The following is a 16120-nucleotide window of genomic DNA, read 5'->3' as shown; positions in this document are numbered from 1 at the left end:
TTCCACGTAGTTGATGACATACAGTTTGCTAGGTCAAAAGTATTTATTAATAGTAGAGGATTAGCTATGGATACAAGTCAAAACTATTTATTAATAGTAGCCAAAGTTCTACGCTATAGCACACCACCTCACCTAACAAACATCACATACATAGTTTCATGCCACCTTGCACAAAAACAATTAAAGAAACAAAAATTCAAAGATTTTGCTTAATAGAAGAATTCTTCCGAAAACTTCGATAAATAAAAAAGTTTTTCTATTAATCCGATAAATAGAAAAATGACAGCAAAAATATTTTTTTTTTGCAAGTTTTGAGAATTTACCATTTTGTTTATGAATGGTGTTATATTTTTAATTGAGATATTTATGTTGATAATCATTATTATTTTTTTGTTGTAAATAATCTTTAAAAGATTAATATTCAATAAATTTTACTCCACTATTTTTTTTGGGATTACAAAGGGAAATAGGCAGTAAACTTAAGCTACAGAGAAACCCTTAGGAAAGGAGATTCCCCTGATATTGGCATCCAGACACGAGAGGATTTCCGGCGGTGGAAAATTGAAGATGATCAGCTCCTCTTCTAAATGACAGCCCATTTTGGATAACTTATCCGCACAAAAATTACTTCCTCGATAAGTATGGCGAAAAACGATGGACCCATAAACATACTATCATTTTGGTTTTCCAAGCCAATTATCCACCCAAAAAACATATCACCATCTCCAATCCTATGAAGCATTCCTTCAGCTAAGCTTTGTAACCCATAAACAAGGCTTTTCCAAGTGTGTGACCACGAGGAACGACACTGGTTATTAACAGAGACAAAAGGCTGTTGTTTCTCATCCATCTTATAGATTAACTTAAAAGCTCTAACCCATGCTGTTTTTTGTAGAAGGACGAGGTTGTGATATCTCATCTTCCAGAGGCCAAGACCCCCAAGACGTTTTGGTTTACAAACATCATTCCATGCTACCACCACGTTTAACATCATTTCCACCCCACAAAAACCTCCGATTGCCCCTGTCAATCTCCTCAGTTACGTCAATCAGCAAGCGGGTAGTCATCATATTATAAGTAGGAATAGCTGATATTATGATCAACTTTGAGGGCTCGTATTATGATCAACTTTGAGGGCTCGTCCGATTGAATTTCCCATAGCAAACAATATTCTCTCAGTACAATAGTGAACGGGCAACCCAGGGAACCGCACCCAAACTGCGGTGGAGTCAATCGTAGTCGTAGATGGGTGGAAGTCAGCAAACCATTTTCTAACGGTTAAGTAATGACCATAAATTATCCAGGGGCCTTCCTCCAGGGCGAAGCGAAGGTCTTCCAAGGATGAGAACTTTACCAGGAAATATCCGTCCCCCACATCAATCAATTCATAGTCCGCTAAGTCTCTCATCCAGAGCTCGGAAACCAATAGAATCAGACAATTTGACCATCGATTGAAAATATTATGATTTTAGATTACACCCGATTGAAAATATTATGATTTTTTACGATATTTTTATTTATGATTATTTCATGTTATTTCTTAATCTTAAATTAGATTCACACGGTAAAATTATCCTATTTTCTCCGTCACACCTTTTCCTTTTACTTGATACATTTTCACATTAAGTTGGTAAAACAAATATTTAATAGAAATGACTATTCAGTACAAATACAAATGTGAGAAGAAAGTCGTACCAAAAGGGGAAAAGAATGGGCGATAGACTTGTAGGTTCTTTGTGCCAGTATCCAGATCGTGACTGTTTGCATGTGACGGCGATCTGTAAGCAATCTTCATCCTCTACAACCTACATAAAACTAGTGTTATTTTCTGATTCGAATTCCAGGTATATCTTTCAAACCCATTTTTAATGCTGTCTTCCTGAAGAGCGAAGGAGGTCTTTGCAAGCCAATTGAATGGGAGAACTGGTTGGCCAGCTCAACCAGCGTTGTTTTATCCCTCCCTATTTCTCTGATTGAGTTATAATAACCAAGCCAAGCATGATATGCTGCTTCTTTCACACTACCATCAATCTTCTCCATTGAAAACTCCAGCTGCAACAAAGCATTACAAACTCTTTGTAGCCGACAGTTATGAAAGAACCATTAGACACACACATCCCGGAAAGACAGGAGGATTTAATGCTACTAGCTATGTTACTTGGACTCTTCATTGTTCTTTAAGAGCCCATATCAGACTCTCATGTTTGACACGTAAATATGTGGATATGACTGACCTCCAAGGATCCTTCAAATACATGAGAAAACTTTAAAAAAATCTAACTATACCAGCGCCGGATACATACCCGACACTCACACCTATGTCCAGGTAACCTAATAGCTCCTAGGCACATCCACAATGGAAGATACTTTCAAAAACATGGCACCAACCACTTAGAAGATACTTCTGAATGATAGATGAAGAGTAATACTTTATAAGTTAGATGCAGACCTTTTGTTTGGCATCTGCCTCCATATCCGGTAAAGATAGTTTCTCGAGAGGCAAGTCCTTAATTTCATCCAAGAAATACTCTTCCCATGGTGCAATCAATAAGATACCTTCTCCATCCTTGCCTTCCCGTCCTGTTCTTCCTAGGCGGTGTATATATTGCTCTCGGTCTGAAGGAATTCCCACCTGGTAGTAGTAAACAAATTCATTTCATTTCACTTTAAAAAAAGAAGAAGAGGGATACAACACTATATATGTATTTGATAAACAGAAAATTTCTAGTTAAACCGTGGAAGAAGCTAAAAAGGTGCAAGAGATCTTATCAGTTACAGGATTTCTCATCATGATCCAATAATATCATATAACTTAGAAGGTGAAACATAAATGTATTTATGCATGTGTTTCAAAAATTTGAATTGCATGATAAGCCAGTCAAATGCTCAAGTTTTAGGTTCAAATGTACCTGAATAACCAAAGTTACATCAGGATAATCCATTCCTCGAGCCGAAACATCAGAAGTAACAAGAATTAATCTCTTAGATTCCCTAAATTCATCAGAGATGCGAGTTCGATAGATTTGAGGCTTTCTGGAGTGCATCTCCCTAACATTCATTTTCGTTTCTCGAAGAAGCAAATACATCAGTGATGTTACCATCCCAGTCGTACAAAAAACAATGACCTGAGTGCTATAATAGTTAGATCTCAAAAAAGTCCGCAACTACCAAAATTTAAGAGGTAAAACATTTTACCTTGTACTCTGATTCTAGAGATATATGCTTCTTCAAAAGCTGGTGAACAATCTGAAAGTGCAATTCATGTGGTGCAACAAGAAGATATTGCTTAACCTGCAATCAGCAAGGGAAATTGTGCATGTAACATCACTGCTTCCGGTACCTAGATTACTAAAATTCATTTTACAAAGAAGCATGAACTTATCACCATTTATACCTTCTCATGAGTTTCTACACAGCCTAGCCCCACTGTATCAATGAAAGCATGTTCCCTTTTCAAAACGAGCTGAGATATTCGACGAACCTGCATAAGCAAGCAGAATTTAGATCGAAGTTGATTCATACAAGGAAATCTGACTTGTCTACAAAAAATATAAGGTCAAAGAACCTCTTTTGGAACTGTTGCAGAAAACAACAATGACTGCCTTTGACGGGGCAAACAATCAACAATTTTCTCAACATCTCTCCGAAACCCTAGGTCTAATAAGTGGTCAGCTTCATCAAGTATAAGCATTTTCAATCCCATCAAACGCACAGACAAGGTAGACTTGTTCTCAACGTGATCCAACAATCTCCCAGGTGTTGCAACAATTATCTGCAGAAAGTTTCAACCCAGATAATTAGAAAAGGCTAATTGACTGATATTGGAATGCAGAAGATTCTAGAAACATTTTATAATGCTATAAGAATTGCCAGACCTAAAACACAGGCTAACCTGACATGGTTCTAATTCGAGGCGCTTCTGATCAACTTTGAAACGTGTACCTCCAACTAGAGTCTGAACACCTATGCCATTATGATACTTCAGCAGAGCATTTGCTTCAGCAGAAAGCTGACTTGCAAGCTCTCTTGTGGGGCAAAGAATTAGAACAAATACCGGAGGCACCCGCTGAACAGTATTACTACTAGCAGCCTTCAGAACTGTTTCAATTGCCGGAAGCTGTTTTTCTTTAAAAGAAGAATTCGTAGAATAAACAAGAAACTACAAGTTCAGCAATAACAACTAAGGACTGGAAAAGTACCAGAAAAGCTGCAGTCTTTCCTGTGCCGGTTTTAGCTTTGACCAAAGCATCTCTGCCTGCATTAGAACGAGGATTGTCATTTAGAATGTTCAACTTTTATCAAATAAATCAGAACATATTTAAAGGAAAATATTGACCAGAAACAGAGTTAAAGAAAATATTGTATCGGAAATATTGAAAAAACCCTAGCCACAGAATTTTTTATACCAAAAGACCATGTGAAACCCAGTAACATCTCAAGCAAGGCACATAACCGATACAATTTTTTACCTATCTTCAAATCCCTATGTTTTGTATGCCTTCAGCAAATTACCTTTTATAAGACCTAATCATGCATCTTCTACAGATCTACTAACTATAATACCTCATGTCATAGATTGAGCTTCCAGAATCTGGTATGTTCTCTACAATTTAGAAACTTCTACATCAATTTCAATAGCCCACTGCATGAAATCAATTGCATTAAGGGCTACCAATGCAGAAAGAATGAACAACTAACTATAAATCTATAACAAATGTAAAATTGAAAAGCAGAGCAAGCTTTTAAAACAATTCATGGAATAACAGAGTAAGTTCCATGAATATAATACAGAATAACACAATGGCCAATAGAGCAACCACACACACCCTCAAGGCAAACCGAAAGAGTTGCCTCCTGCACTCGAGTCATTTGAAAATATCCAGCTGCAGAAAGTGCCTTGACTGTCAATGGGGATATACCACATTCATCAAACCTGTAGAAACAAAAAACCAAGATTCACCAATTTTCTAATCACCAAAACATACCATATATACACCTATAACTAAAGTAGTCCAACATATTAGCTTGCCTTTTTTTACTATAAATCGTTTCTCCCTCCCCCATTTTCTCTTCAATTTCAGCCAACTTCTTCTTCTCCAACTCCTTCCTAAGCATGGCCACTTGCTCCGAAAAATCCATCTCCATCTTAAGTTCCTTCAATGGAACTCTCCTTTCAATCTTCACGTCATACTTTCCCAACGATGCACTACTGCCTGACTTCTTAACATCCTTCCTGTACCCAACTCCTTCCCCTTCGTCTTCCAAATCCGAATCCCACTCATCATCACTCGAACTATCATCCCTCCTAAACCTTCTCCTCTGTATACCGTTCCTACTCTTTATAAACTTCTGAGCACTCTGAAAATTCGCCTTGTCGCCTTTACCACCAGGATCAGAACGCTTCAATGAATTATCATTTGACACGGAATCAGATTTATCTTGATTAGAAGAAGTCTCATTCTTCCTAAACCTTCTCTGTGCAATATTATTATGCCCCAAATGCTTCAAGGAATCATCCTTTGAGCCGAAGTATGATTGAATCCCAGCAAAAGCATTCTCGTTCACCTTGAACTTCCCGTCAGCCTGAACTGAATAGCTCCTACTCTTAACAAATTGACTATTAGTTACACCACTTGGTTTCACATTCTCTCTTCGACCATCAGATGTAAGTTCCTTTATATTAAGCGGTGCATGGATTAATCCTGACCGTGGATTTCTAGCCGTTTCAACTAACCGTGACCGTTCCTTTTCCTGTTCCTCTGATTCCAACGGACCGTCGTTTTCGTTCCACAAGTCCTCTGCTCCTTCTTTCATGAACCGATCAGCCAGGGCTTTGATGTGGTCGTTGGGGGTCATGGGGTTATAATTTGTAGAATCCGGACTAGGATCGGGTTTGCCGGCTAGTTTGGATCTTATTTGGGATCGGATTCTGGCTTGGTAAAGTTGCTTCTCTTGGTCGAGGAGTCTTCTCTCTTTCTCCTTCGCTTTTTTCTCGTGGAGGCGCTTCCATTGCCACTTGTTGAGGCCGCCGGGGAAGGTCCGTGGACCGCCTCCCATGGCTCGGGTGAAAACATGGGTACGGAGAAGCGAGAGAGTTTTGGAGCGTTGGAGGAGAACCGCGGAGAACATGGTTGGGGTTTAGGGTTTAAGATAAAATTTTGGGGGGTTTAAAATGAAGGTTAACTGCAACTTTTTGCCTGCGCGCTACAGACTACAGTGCCCCTGTATTTCCCCTTCTACCAACAAGAACGGAAATGAAATTACTAACAAACAAAAGGGTCATTTGTGGCATGCACTTTCCGCCAATTTAATTTATTTTAGGGTAAATTGAATCCTAATAATTGTACCATTAGTATGATTAATATTCGTCATTTGACTTTAAAACTTTATGTTTTCTCATATTTTTGGCGATAAATAAAAATAGTAATATAGTGTATGTTTTATTATCTTTTTTGTATTATATTAGTAGTTAACCATCGCCTTCGATAACATATTAATGATTCAACATATTTTTTCTCCTTTAAAAAGACATTAAGAGCACACTATGGACGTAACTGTTCGAACCTGAGACTATAGGACCAATAAAGTCGCTCAATAAGTTTGATAATTTCTAATATTTAAAAAAGAAGTATTTGATATAAACATTTATAAAATAAAGTCACTCATTGCCCAAAATTATAATTCATGTGATTAACTTCAATTGGTATCAATTGATTTCAAAAGGAAGATACATCGCTTGTGTTCTATTGGAGCATGATGGGATGTGCTGATGGTGATACAAATAACCCTAATTGCTATTCACTATTTATAAGGTTAATTACTTGATGAGAAAGAAAACTCAGATCACAAGGAGTCTTATTTGATGCGAATTCCTACTTCTAACCAAACACTAATAAAAGAAGTATAATCTTGTACGAACTAGATGTGCAGCAAGGTTCGGAGATGATGGAAACCGTAACTAGACAGTTGACAGAGCTAAGAGATGATGGAAACCACAACTCCTGTACTTTGTTTTCAGATAAAACTAACATGTATACAAACAAATGTCTATCAAGACCCATAATCCACAAATTAGCAAGAATTCTCAAACCAAAGGCAAAATATGTTGAAGAGAATTGTTCTATTTCACATTCACCCACATTGGCCTACTGTGTGTAGTTGATATGTCGAAGCTATCATACCTGGAATGTTAGCTAAACCGGGGCTCAAGAAAAACCGGCCCTTCGAAACTGACTGAACCCCCTCAATCTGTTCCAACTCTTTGATAAGTGATTCAACATTGGGCCACTGTTGACGTTTAATATCAGTGTGCAAGTGTTAGCCCTGCTAATAAGTAATACCTAATGCTAGTACAAAAAGGATAAGTACAAACATAGTCTGCTTCTGCTGCTTGTAGTCTTCCATCTAAGTTATCATGACCACCAACCACAGTCTCCAAGGCCTCAATCAGTGGTTCTGGCTGTCATGTTAAAAAAAGAAAAAGGAGGGTCACAACATATAAGAAAACTGGCCTCGAATAAGTGAGATTACTTTAAAATTCAGAAACCTAGTTGCTTGTCGATTACCGTTATCTCCTTCAACGATAAAAATATACGGTCCAGTGTGAAATCTAATTGATGAACTTTGGCCTCGACAACCTGAAATCATGAAGAGTATCTGAATAACAACCAAGCCAGGTCTTGCTTATTTGTCATTCATTCCTTAGAACAATAGGTGACTGTTTGCTATGGTTTTAATCTACCGGTATTGTAACACCCCCAACCCGTATCCGACCCGAATACGAGTCCGAAGTGTCACATTGACTTTTCAAACCTTGACTCTTCAGAAAAATCCCGGGAAATTTAAAACTTTATTTAAAAAAAAATACAGACTTTATCAGAGTGCTCGTACTTAATGACTTATTACATGCCAACACTTTATACATAACCAAAAACATACTTTATCAAATATTTCTGATCTGATCTTTTGGTAAGGAAAACTGACCTGTCTTGCTCCGCATCACTCCTTACTCTTCTCGAAACCTACGTGTGAAACAATCACACGCTAAGTCGAAGACTTAGTGAGGCATAACCACTTATAATGCACTTTAAAACCTATATTGATACATGCATGGTTTGTTCTATCATGTTACAGCAAGTTCATGCATTTTTCATATCGTATAAAATCATATCAGAATAATTGCAGTAAATACATGCATACACATAATTCATCATTAACAGTTTATCATATAATCACATACTATTTCAATCAAACACTATACACACAATATCATATCATTTCTATAGCATTTATCATACCACTAACTTATATTTGTTCATATCTCTGGATTAGCCCATGTACATATGTGAGAACTATCGATATGTGAGTCTATAGAGGTTGTGCACTATGCTGTCACCACAGCTCGTATAAATGCACCGAAGTGCCCCGTAGAATTGCACCGAAGTGCCCGTAGAATTGCACCGTAGTGCCCGTAGAATGATGTCCATAAGGACCACGTAGAATTCCTTAAGAATCATATACATATACTATGGATCAAGTATGTGTCTTTCAAGACTTCACACAGGTTCCAAAGGATATACATATGTCCTAAAGAACCGAATAAACCCTCGACTCTTGGCATGCCAACTATACCCCTAGCTCTCATGACACATAACATGGGCGTTATCATTTATTTCATTTCAATATACACATAAACTTGTAATTCACTTTCACATATCACGTATCACATAGCTTCTTTTCATATGATCACATAGTCACGTAGTTCACTTACCCGTAGATCATTTCCATATATTCACATGTCACATATGTCATGTTTTCCTATAATTTCTATCATTTCTCATCCAATCACCTTTATTCATATAAACATACTTATCATATCTTGTTCACCTAAAATCATATACTTCATATAATATATCGAAACACCTAGAACACTTTCACGTAGCTTATAGTCATAAGTTTTGTCTCGTATATACTTGTTTTCACATATATATTCCTATCAATTCTTATGCCATCACATAATTCCTTTAACATACATAACATATCATGTAACATTATAATAGAAATACTTATAAGTCATATCACTTAAAGCACATATACTTATAGTCACATTGCTTATATCTTAATCGTATGCCTTCTCTTAAACATATATATTCACATGTTCAGGTAATTCACCATTTCATCACATAATTGGGTATTCATATAACTCATTTCATTTCATTTCATATCTATCTATATATATATATCCTCAAGATTATCCTAATATAAATCATATAACACTCTTATATTTCGTATTCATCTAGGGCAGACTTATAAACATATCTCACTTTTATTATTTCTATATATAATCTAATCTGTTACTTAATTCAATTTCTTATAGCTCTTATAATCTTCTCATATAACTTCACAAATTTCTATCATTCAACCCATGTGTTATAGTTTTATTTAAACCTATGAATCTTTCCCATCTAGCTTATCTTATACGTTCATCTTATCATTTATGTTCAAATCCCCTAGTTGGTGTACTATTTTCACTTCATCCTATAGATCAATATTATCCAGTTTATTTCACTTATCATATAAAAATATAATTATATTTTACTATGATCACATAGTTTATATCTCATACTTTGCTTTCTCATGTTCACCTATATCATGTCATATGGCTCATATCTTTCTCATGCAGTCACATAGTTCAGTTTCACATATGTATATATATACCTTATATAGCACATACTTCTCATAACATTACATTCAAAAGCATGTCAAACATATATTCATGCATACATACAATTCATGTCATTCATATACGTATAATCATATATTCATGCATTCCAACATAGGAAATAGACTTGTCGCAAGTCTTGTTTCCATTTAGCACCATAAACTAACTAATATGCACTCACCTGGCCTCACTAGCCAATTCCAATCTCTTATCTTTCCCTTGATCGATCTTACTTGCTAAACGTTCCGGAATTGCTTTATGCGTAGAATCTACATAAATGTACATTTCGAGACCATCATTAGATACTTACACCTTGTAATTGGATACTATCAATTTAAACGAACTTATTAAATCCATATCCCCAATTTTCCTTTAGGGGAATCGGTTCCCCCCCCATGGGGGTATCGGTTCCCCTATGACATACTGGAAATTCTTGTTCGTTTGAAGGGGTATCGGTTCCCCTTGAATGGGTACCGATTCCCCTTGCCCAGAAATCATATTTTCAACCCGAAAATTACTTCATTTCCTCTCAAACACTTCATATCATCCCCTTTTCATCCTTAACTCTAGTACACATACTTAAACCAATCTATATTCATTTATTTCATCTTAAACCTCAAAATTCTATCTTCCATATAAGATTCAAAAATCATACCAAATTTCCAATGTTCTAATTCCAATTCTAACACTTCCTACCTCTTAATTTAATCCTTGACAAGTCAAATTCAACTTCACAATCTATTAACTCCTTCCATATCAAAAATTCACTTAAAAACTCATTTTTCTTAATTTCTCATAACTTGTTAATCTTTGAGGTTTAAGCCCCCTAAAGCTTTCCTTAATCTTTCTTAATATCCCAAGAATCAAAACAAGCTTTAAAACGAAAGAATTAACCAACTAAAGACTCACTTACCTTATACCAAGCTTCACGGTGGAGAGGAGGAAGAAGAAGACTGAAGAATGCTCTGAACTCTTCTTCATACGTGCTTATTACCCTTAAAAAAATTATAAAAAATCTTTCTGGTCAAATGACCATAATACCCTTAATTTCCTTTAATAATTACCAAATAACCTTCAATATATATTCAAATAATCATTGAATTCTTTCATTCTTCTACTTTAGTCACCAAATTCTGAAACTTTACAATTTGGTCACTAACCCGGTATTGCGGATGTTACAAATCTCCCCTCCTTTTAAAAAAATTCGTCCTCGAATTTTCACTAAACAACTTAGTAAGAACATATCTTCTAATGTTCTTATGTTACTTCTTTTACTTAATCCTTCTTTCTCTTAGTTCTTCAACTACCTTTTTCCTTTATACATCTTTATCATGTTACTTATCCTATAACCAATAGCATCAGTTCTTATCACTCAAAATCCTTAATCAATCAAATTCTTTATCAAACTTTAATTACCTTATAACCATACCAAACTTGTATTTCGTCATCATTTGACCAAAATACAACTTTAAATCTTTTTCAATGTGTCTATATCAAAAATTGTCCTATGTACTTCCATAGTAATCGTATCTGATCCTTTAAATCAATCCCTTCCATTTCTTTATTCCTTATTCCTTATACATTAATCATATATTTCCTTTCATGTTCACATACTCTTGTCTTATTACTTATACTCATCTTTATGTACCAATCTTCATTTCATCCTCATTACTTTAATAACCCATTTCTTATACATAATTTCATTCTTTATCATTCTTATACTTGTATTTTTCTTCCTGAAGATTCCATGCAAACACTTATCTCAGTTTCTACATCATAGCTATCTGCTCAGAATATACAACCATATTCAAATTCACATCATAATCAATTAACTCAACTTTATCTTTCCTTCAATCCTATTATTCTATCCCTTTTACTCTGACAGCTAGTCAATAATATATGTTCAATCTAGGGTACAAACCCTAATCAACCAAACACATACATCCTGTCAAATCGAAATTATCTTAAAAATTCACTTACTCAACTTATCAATTTCACCTCTATTCTCTTACATCCTGAAATTTCTTTTGCTCAAACTCAACATTCTGACTTCCTGTGTCTTATAATTTGATCATCGATATACACATTCTCAAACTCTTCTTATCAATCCTCAGCTTTACTTAAATATACAAATTCTTACTTCCTTTTCCTTTACTATACCTCATTATTATGATCCAAATATGCAACTGTATCCAGATCCATTGCAGATCTGGTTATCATATCCAGACAATATCTTATAATCTTATAATTCCAGTACATTTTTATCGCATACTCTAGTTAGCCAACGCTAACTTTTCCGTCTTAACTGCAAATCCTTATCATATAAACGCTCTGGCTTATACACAATGTTATTCCTTCATTTCGAACTCATAAGCTCTGACATATACATCTTATACACTTGTCACTGATGCACTTATCCTTGAGTTCTTCTATACGTAATCATCACGTCATTAGATCTCTTTAACATTCTTATGGTGACACCCGTCACCATATTCTATCTTATTCACATAATAGCAAAACTACTCTACATCGTTTTTCCGATTCCAAACGATGAAAATTTTCTATCATTAATCAGATATGATTTCAGCTTTCTGAAATCAACTTTTGATCTTACTAGGCATTTCCTGAGGTGTCCGCTCTTCATCCTGCCTGGCCAGGGCAAGTGAATAGCTATCACAATCAGGAATATCACCTTTCACTTACTTCGAAATTATCACGATCGGATTTCTACTGTGTTAAACTATTCTTATTTTATTAGCAAGACAACGTATTCCTTACACTATCATATCAGAAAATTTTCAATCTATGTTGGCATGTACACCTTTTATGACCTTTTGGACTTCGGTTTATGCCGAGAATCGGCTAAACCATAGCTCTGATACCATTAAATGTAACACCCCCAACCCGTATCCGACCCGAATACGAGTCCGAAGTGTCACATTGACTTTTCAAACCTTGACTCTTCAGAAAAATCCCGGGAAATTTAAAACTTTATTTAAAACAAAATACAGACTTTATCAGAGTGCTCGTACTTAATGACTTATTACATGCCAACACTTTATACATAACCAAAAACATACTTTATCAAATATTTCTGATCTGATCTTTTGGTAAGGAAAACTGACATGTCTTGCTCCGCATCACTCCTTACTCTTCTCGAAACCTACGTGTGAAACAATCACACGCTAAGTCGAAGACTTAGTGAGGCATAACCACTTATAATGCACTTTAAAACCTATTGATACATGCATGGTTTGTTCTATCATGTTACAGCAAGTTCATGCATTTTTCATATCGTATAAAATCATATCAGAATAATTGCAGTAAATACATGCATACACATAATTCATCATTAACAGTTTATCATATAATCACATACTATTTCAATCAAACACTATACACACACAATATCATATCATTTCTATAGCATTTATCATACCACTAACTTATATTTGTTCATATCTCTGGATTAGCCCATGTACATATGTGAGAACTATCGATATGTGAGTCTATAGAGGTTGTGCACTATGCTGTCACCACAGCTCGTATAAATGCACCGAAGTGCCCGTAGAATTGCACCGAAGTGCCCGTAGAATTGCACCGTAGTGCCCGTAGAATGATGTCCATAAGGACCACGTAGAATTCCTTAAGAATCATATACTATGGATCAAGTATGTGTCTTTCAAGACTTCACACAGGTTCCAAAGGATATACATATGTCCTAAAGAACCGAATAAACCCTCGACTCTTGGCATGCCAACTATACCCCTAGCTCTCATGACACATAACATGGGCGTTATCATTTATTTCATTTCAAATATACACATAACTTGTAATTCACTTTCACATATCACGTATCACATAGCTTCTTTTCATATGATCACATAGTCACGTAGTTCACTTACCCGTAGATCATTTCCATATAATTCACATGTCACATATGTCATGTTTTCCTATAATTTCTATCATTTCTCATCCAATCACCTTTATTCATATAAACATACTTATCATATCTTGTTCACCTAAAATCATATACTTCATATAATATATCGAAACACCTAGAACACTTTCACGTAGCTTATAGTCATAAGTTTTGTCTCGTATCATATACTTGTTTTCACATATATATTTCCTATCAATTCTTATGCCATCACATAATTCCTTTAACATACATAACATATCATGTAACATTATAATAGAAATACTTATAAGTCATATCACTTAAAGCACATATACTTATAGTCACATTGCTTATATCTTAATCGTATGCCTTCTCTTAAACATATATATTCACATGTTCAGGTAATTCACCATTTCATCACATAATTGGGTATTCATATAACTCATTTCATTTCATTTCATATCTATCTATATATATATATCCTCAAGATTATCCTAATATAAATCATATAACACTCTTATATTTCGTATTCATCTAGGGCAGACTTATAAACATATCTCACTTTTATTATTTCTATATATAATCTAATCTGTTACTTAATTCAATTTCTTATAGCTCTTATAATCTTCTCATATAACTTCACAAATTTCTATCATTCAACCCATGTGTTATAGTTTTATTTAAACCTATGAATCTTATACGTTCATCTTATCATTTATGTTCAAATCCCCTAGTTGGTGTACTATTTTCACTTCATCCTATAGATCAATATTATCCAGTTTATTTCACTTATCATATAAAAATATAATTATTTTACTATGATCACATAGTTTATATCTCATACTTTGCTTTCTCATGTTCACCTATATCATGTCATATGGCTCATATCTTTCTCATGCAGTCACATAGTTCAGTTTCACATATGTATATATATATACCTTATATAGCACATACTTCTCATAACATTACATTCAAAAGCATGTCAACACATATATTCATGCATACATACAATTCATGTCATTCATATACGTATAATCATATATTCATGCATTCCAACATAGGAAATAGACTTGTCGCAAGTCTTGTTTCCATTTAGCACCATAAACTAACTAATATGCACTCACCTGGCCTCACTAGCCAATTCCAATCTCTTATCTTTCCCTTGATCGATCTTACTTGCTAAACGTTCCGGAATTGCTTTATGCGTAGAATCTACATAAATGTACATTTCGAGACCATCATTAGATACTTACACCTTGTAATTGGATACTATCAATTTAAACGAACTTATTAAATCCATATCCCCAATTTTCCTTTAGGGGGAATCGGTTCCCCCCCCATGGGGGTATCGGTTCCCCTATGACATACTGGAAATTCTTGTTCGTTTGAAGGGGTATCGGTTCCCCTTGAATGGGTACCGATTCCCCTTGCCCAGAAATCATATTTTCAACCCGAAAATTACTTCATTTCCTCTCAAACACTTCATATATCATCCCCTTTTCATCCTTAACTCTAGTACACATACTTAAACCAATCTATATTCATTTATTTCATCTTAAACCTCAAATTCTATCTTCCATATAAGATTCAAAAATCATACCAAATTTCCAATGTGTTCTAATTCCAATTCTAACACTTCCTACCTCTTAATTTAATCCTTGACAAGTCAAATTCAACTTCACAATCTATTAACTCCTTCCATATCAAAAATTCACTTAAAAACTCATTTTTCTTAATTTCTCATAACTTGTTAATCTTTGAGGTTTAAGCCCCCTAAAGCTTTCCTTAATCTTTCTTAATATCCCAAGAATCAAAACAAGCTTTAAAACGAAAGAATTAACCAACTAAAGACTCACTTACCTTATACCAAGCTTCACGGTGGAGAGGAGGAAGAAGAAGACTGAAGAATGCTCTGGACTCTTCTTCATACGTGCTTATTACCCTTAAAAAAATTATAAAAAATCTTTCTGGTCAAATGACCATAATACCCTTAATTTCCTTTAATAATTACCAAATAACCTTCAATATATATTCAAATAATCATTGAATTCTTTCATTCTTCTACTTTAGTCACCAAATTCTGAAACTTTACAATTTGGTCACTAACCCGGTATTGCGGATGTTACAGGTATACTCAAATACCTGACCGGTTTTGAAATATGACTAAGGATCCAAGGTGGCATTCTATGATACTTCAGTCTGGTGAATCAGAGCAGGAACACCTTCAACCTATTTAGTACAATTAAATCATAATTCGAGTGAGAAAAAGAAAACATTAAAGGGCGTATAATCTCAGAGACACAGATGTTGTGGCTTCATGCTAAGGAAGCATATGTTCATAAGGAAGAGCAACAAAAAGGAGCAAAAATGCGCATGACACTGTTGCCAGACCCGGACTACAAAAACTTCTCTTCTAAAGAGACGTCAAAAAAGGCGATACCGGAAACAATCTACAACTTTATTGTTCTAAGAACATGGCTACATTTTACGTCGAATGA

General features: G+C 35.0%; 1 protein-coding gene and 1 long non-coding RNA gene across 2 annotated transcripts; both read right to left on the bottom strand.

Annotated features, from left to right (window-relative positions):
- Window positions 1–1672: 1672 nt before the first annotated feature.
- LOC120186905 (probable DEAD-box ATP-dependent RNA helicase 48) lies at window positions 1673–6202 on the bottom strand. The gene is made up of 10 exons (XM_039190734.1): window positions 5030–6202; window positions 4827–4933; window positions 4200–4255; window positions 3893–4117; window positions 3566–3772; window positions 3395–3481; window positions 3196–3291; window positions 2910–3125; window positions 2450–2632; window positions 1673–2052 (listed from the first exon to the last, which is right to left on the bottom strand). Exons 1-10 carry the CDS (start codon window positions 6127–6129, stop codon window positions 1822–1824), a joined length of 2508 nt encoding a protein of 835 aa, XP_039046665.1. The 5' UTR covers window positions 6130–6202; the 3' UTR covers window positions 1673–1821.
- An 815-nt stretch (window positions 6203–7017) lies between these two features.
- On the bottom strand, window positions 7018–15984 carry LOC120186869. The gene is made up of 3 exons (XR_005522244.1): window positions 15765–15984; window positions 7566–7637; window positions 7018–7459 (listed from the first exon to the last, which is right to left on the bottom strand). It is a non-coding gene; the product is annotated as an uncharacterized LOC120186869 (long non-coding RNA).
- Window positions 15985–16120: the final 136 nt, after the last annotated feature.

This window comes from Hibiscus syriacus, unplaced genomic scaffold, assembly GCF_006381635.1.
Source record: "Hibiscus syriacus cultivar Baekdansim isolate YM2019G1 unplaced genomic scaffold, ASM638163v2 tig00113721_pilon, whole genome shotgun sequence".
Taxonomy (NCBI): Eukaryota; Viridiplantae; Streptophyta; class Magnoliopsida; order Malvales; family Malvaceae; genus Hibiscus; species Hibiscus syriacus.
Note: the sequence above shows the minus strand (reverse complement) of the source record. Positions and strands in the feature narration are given on the sequence as shown.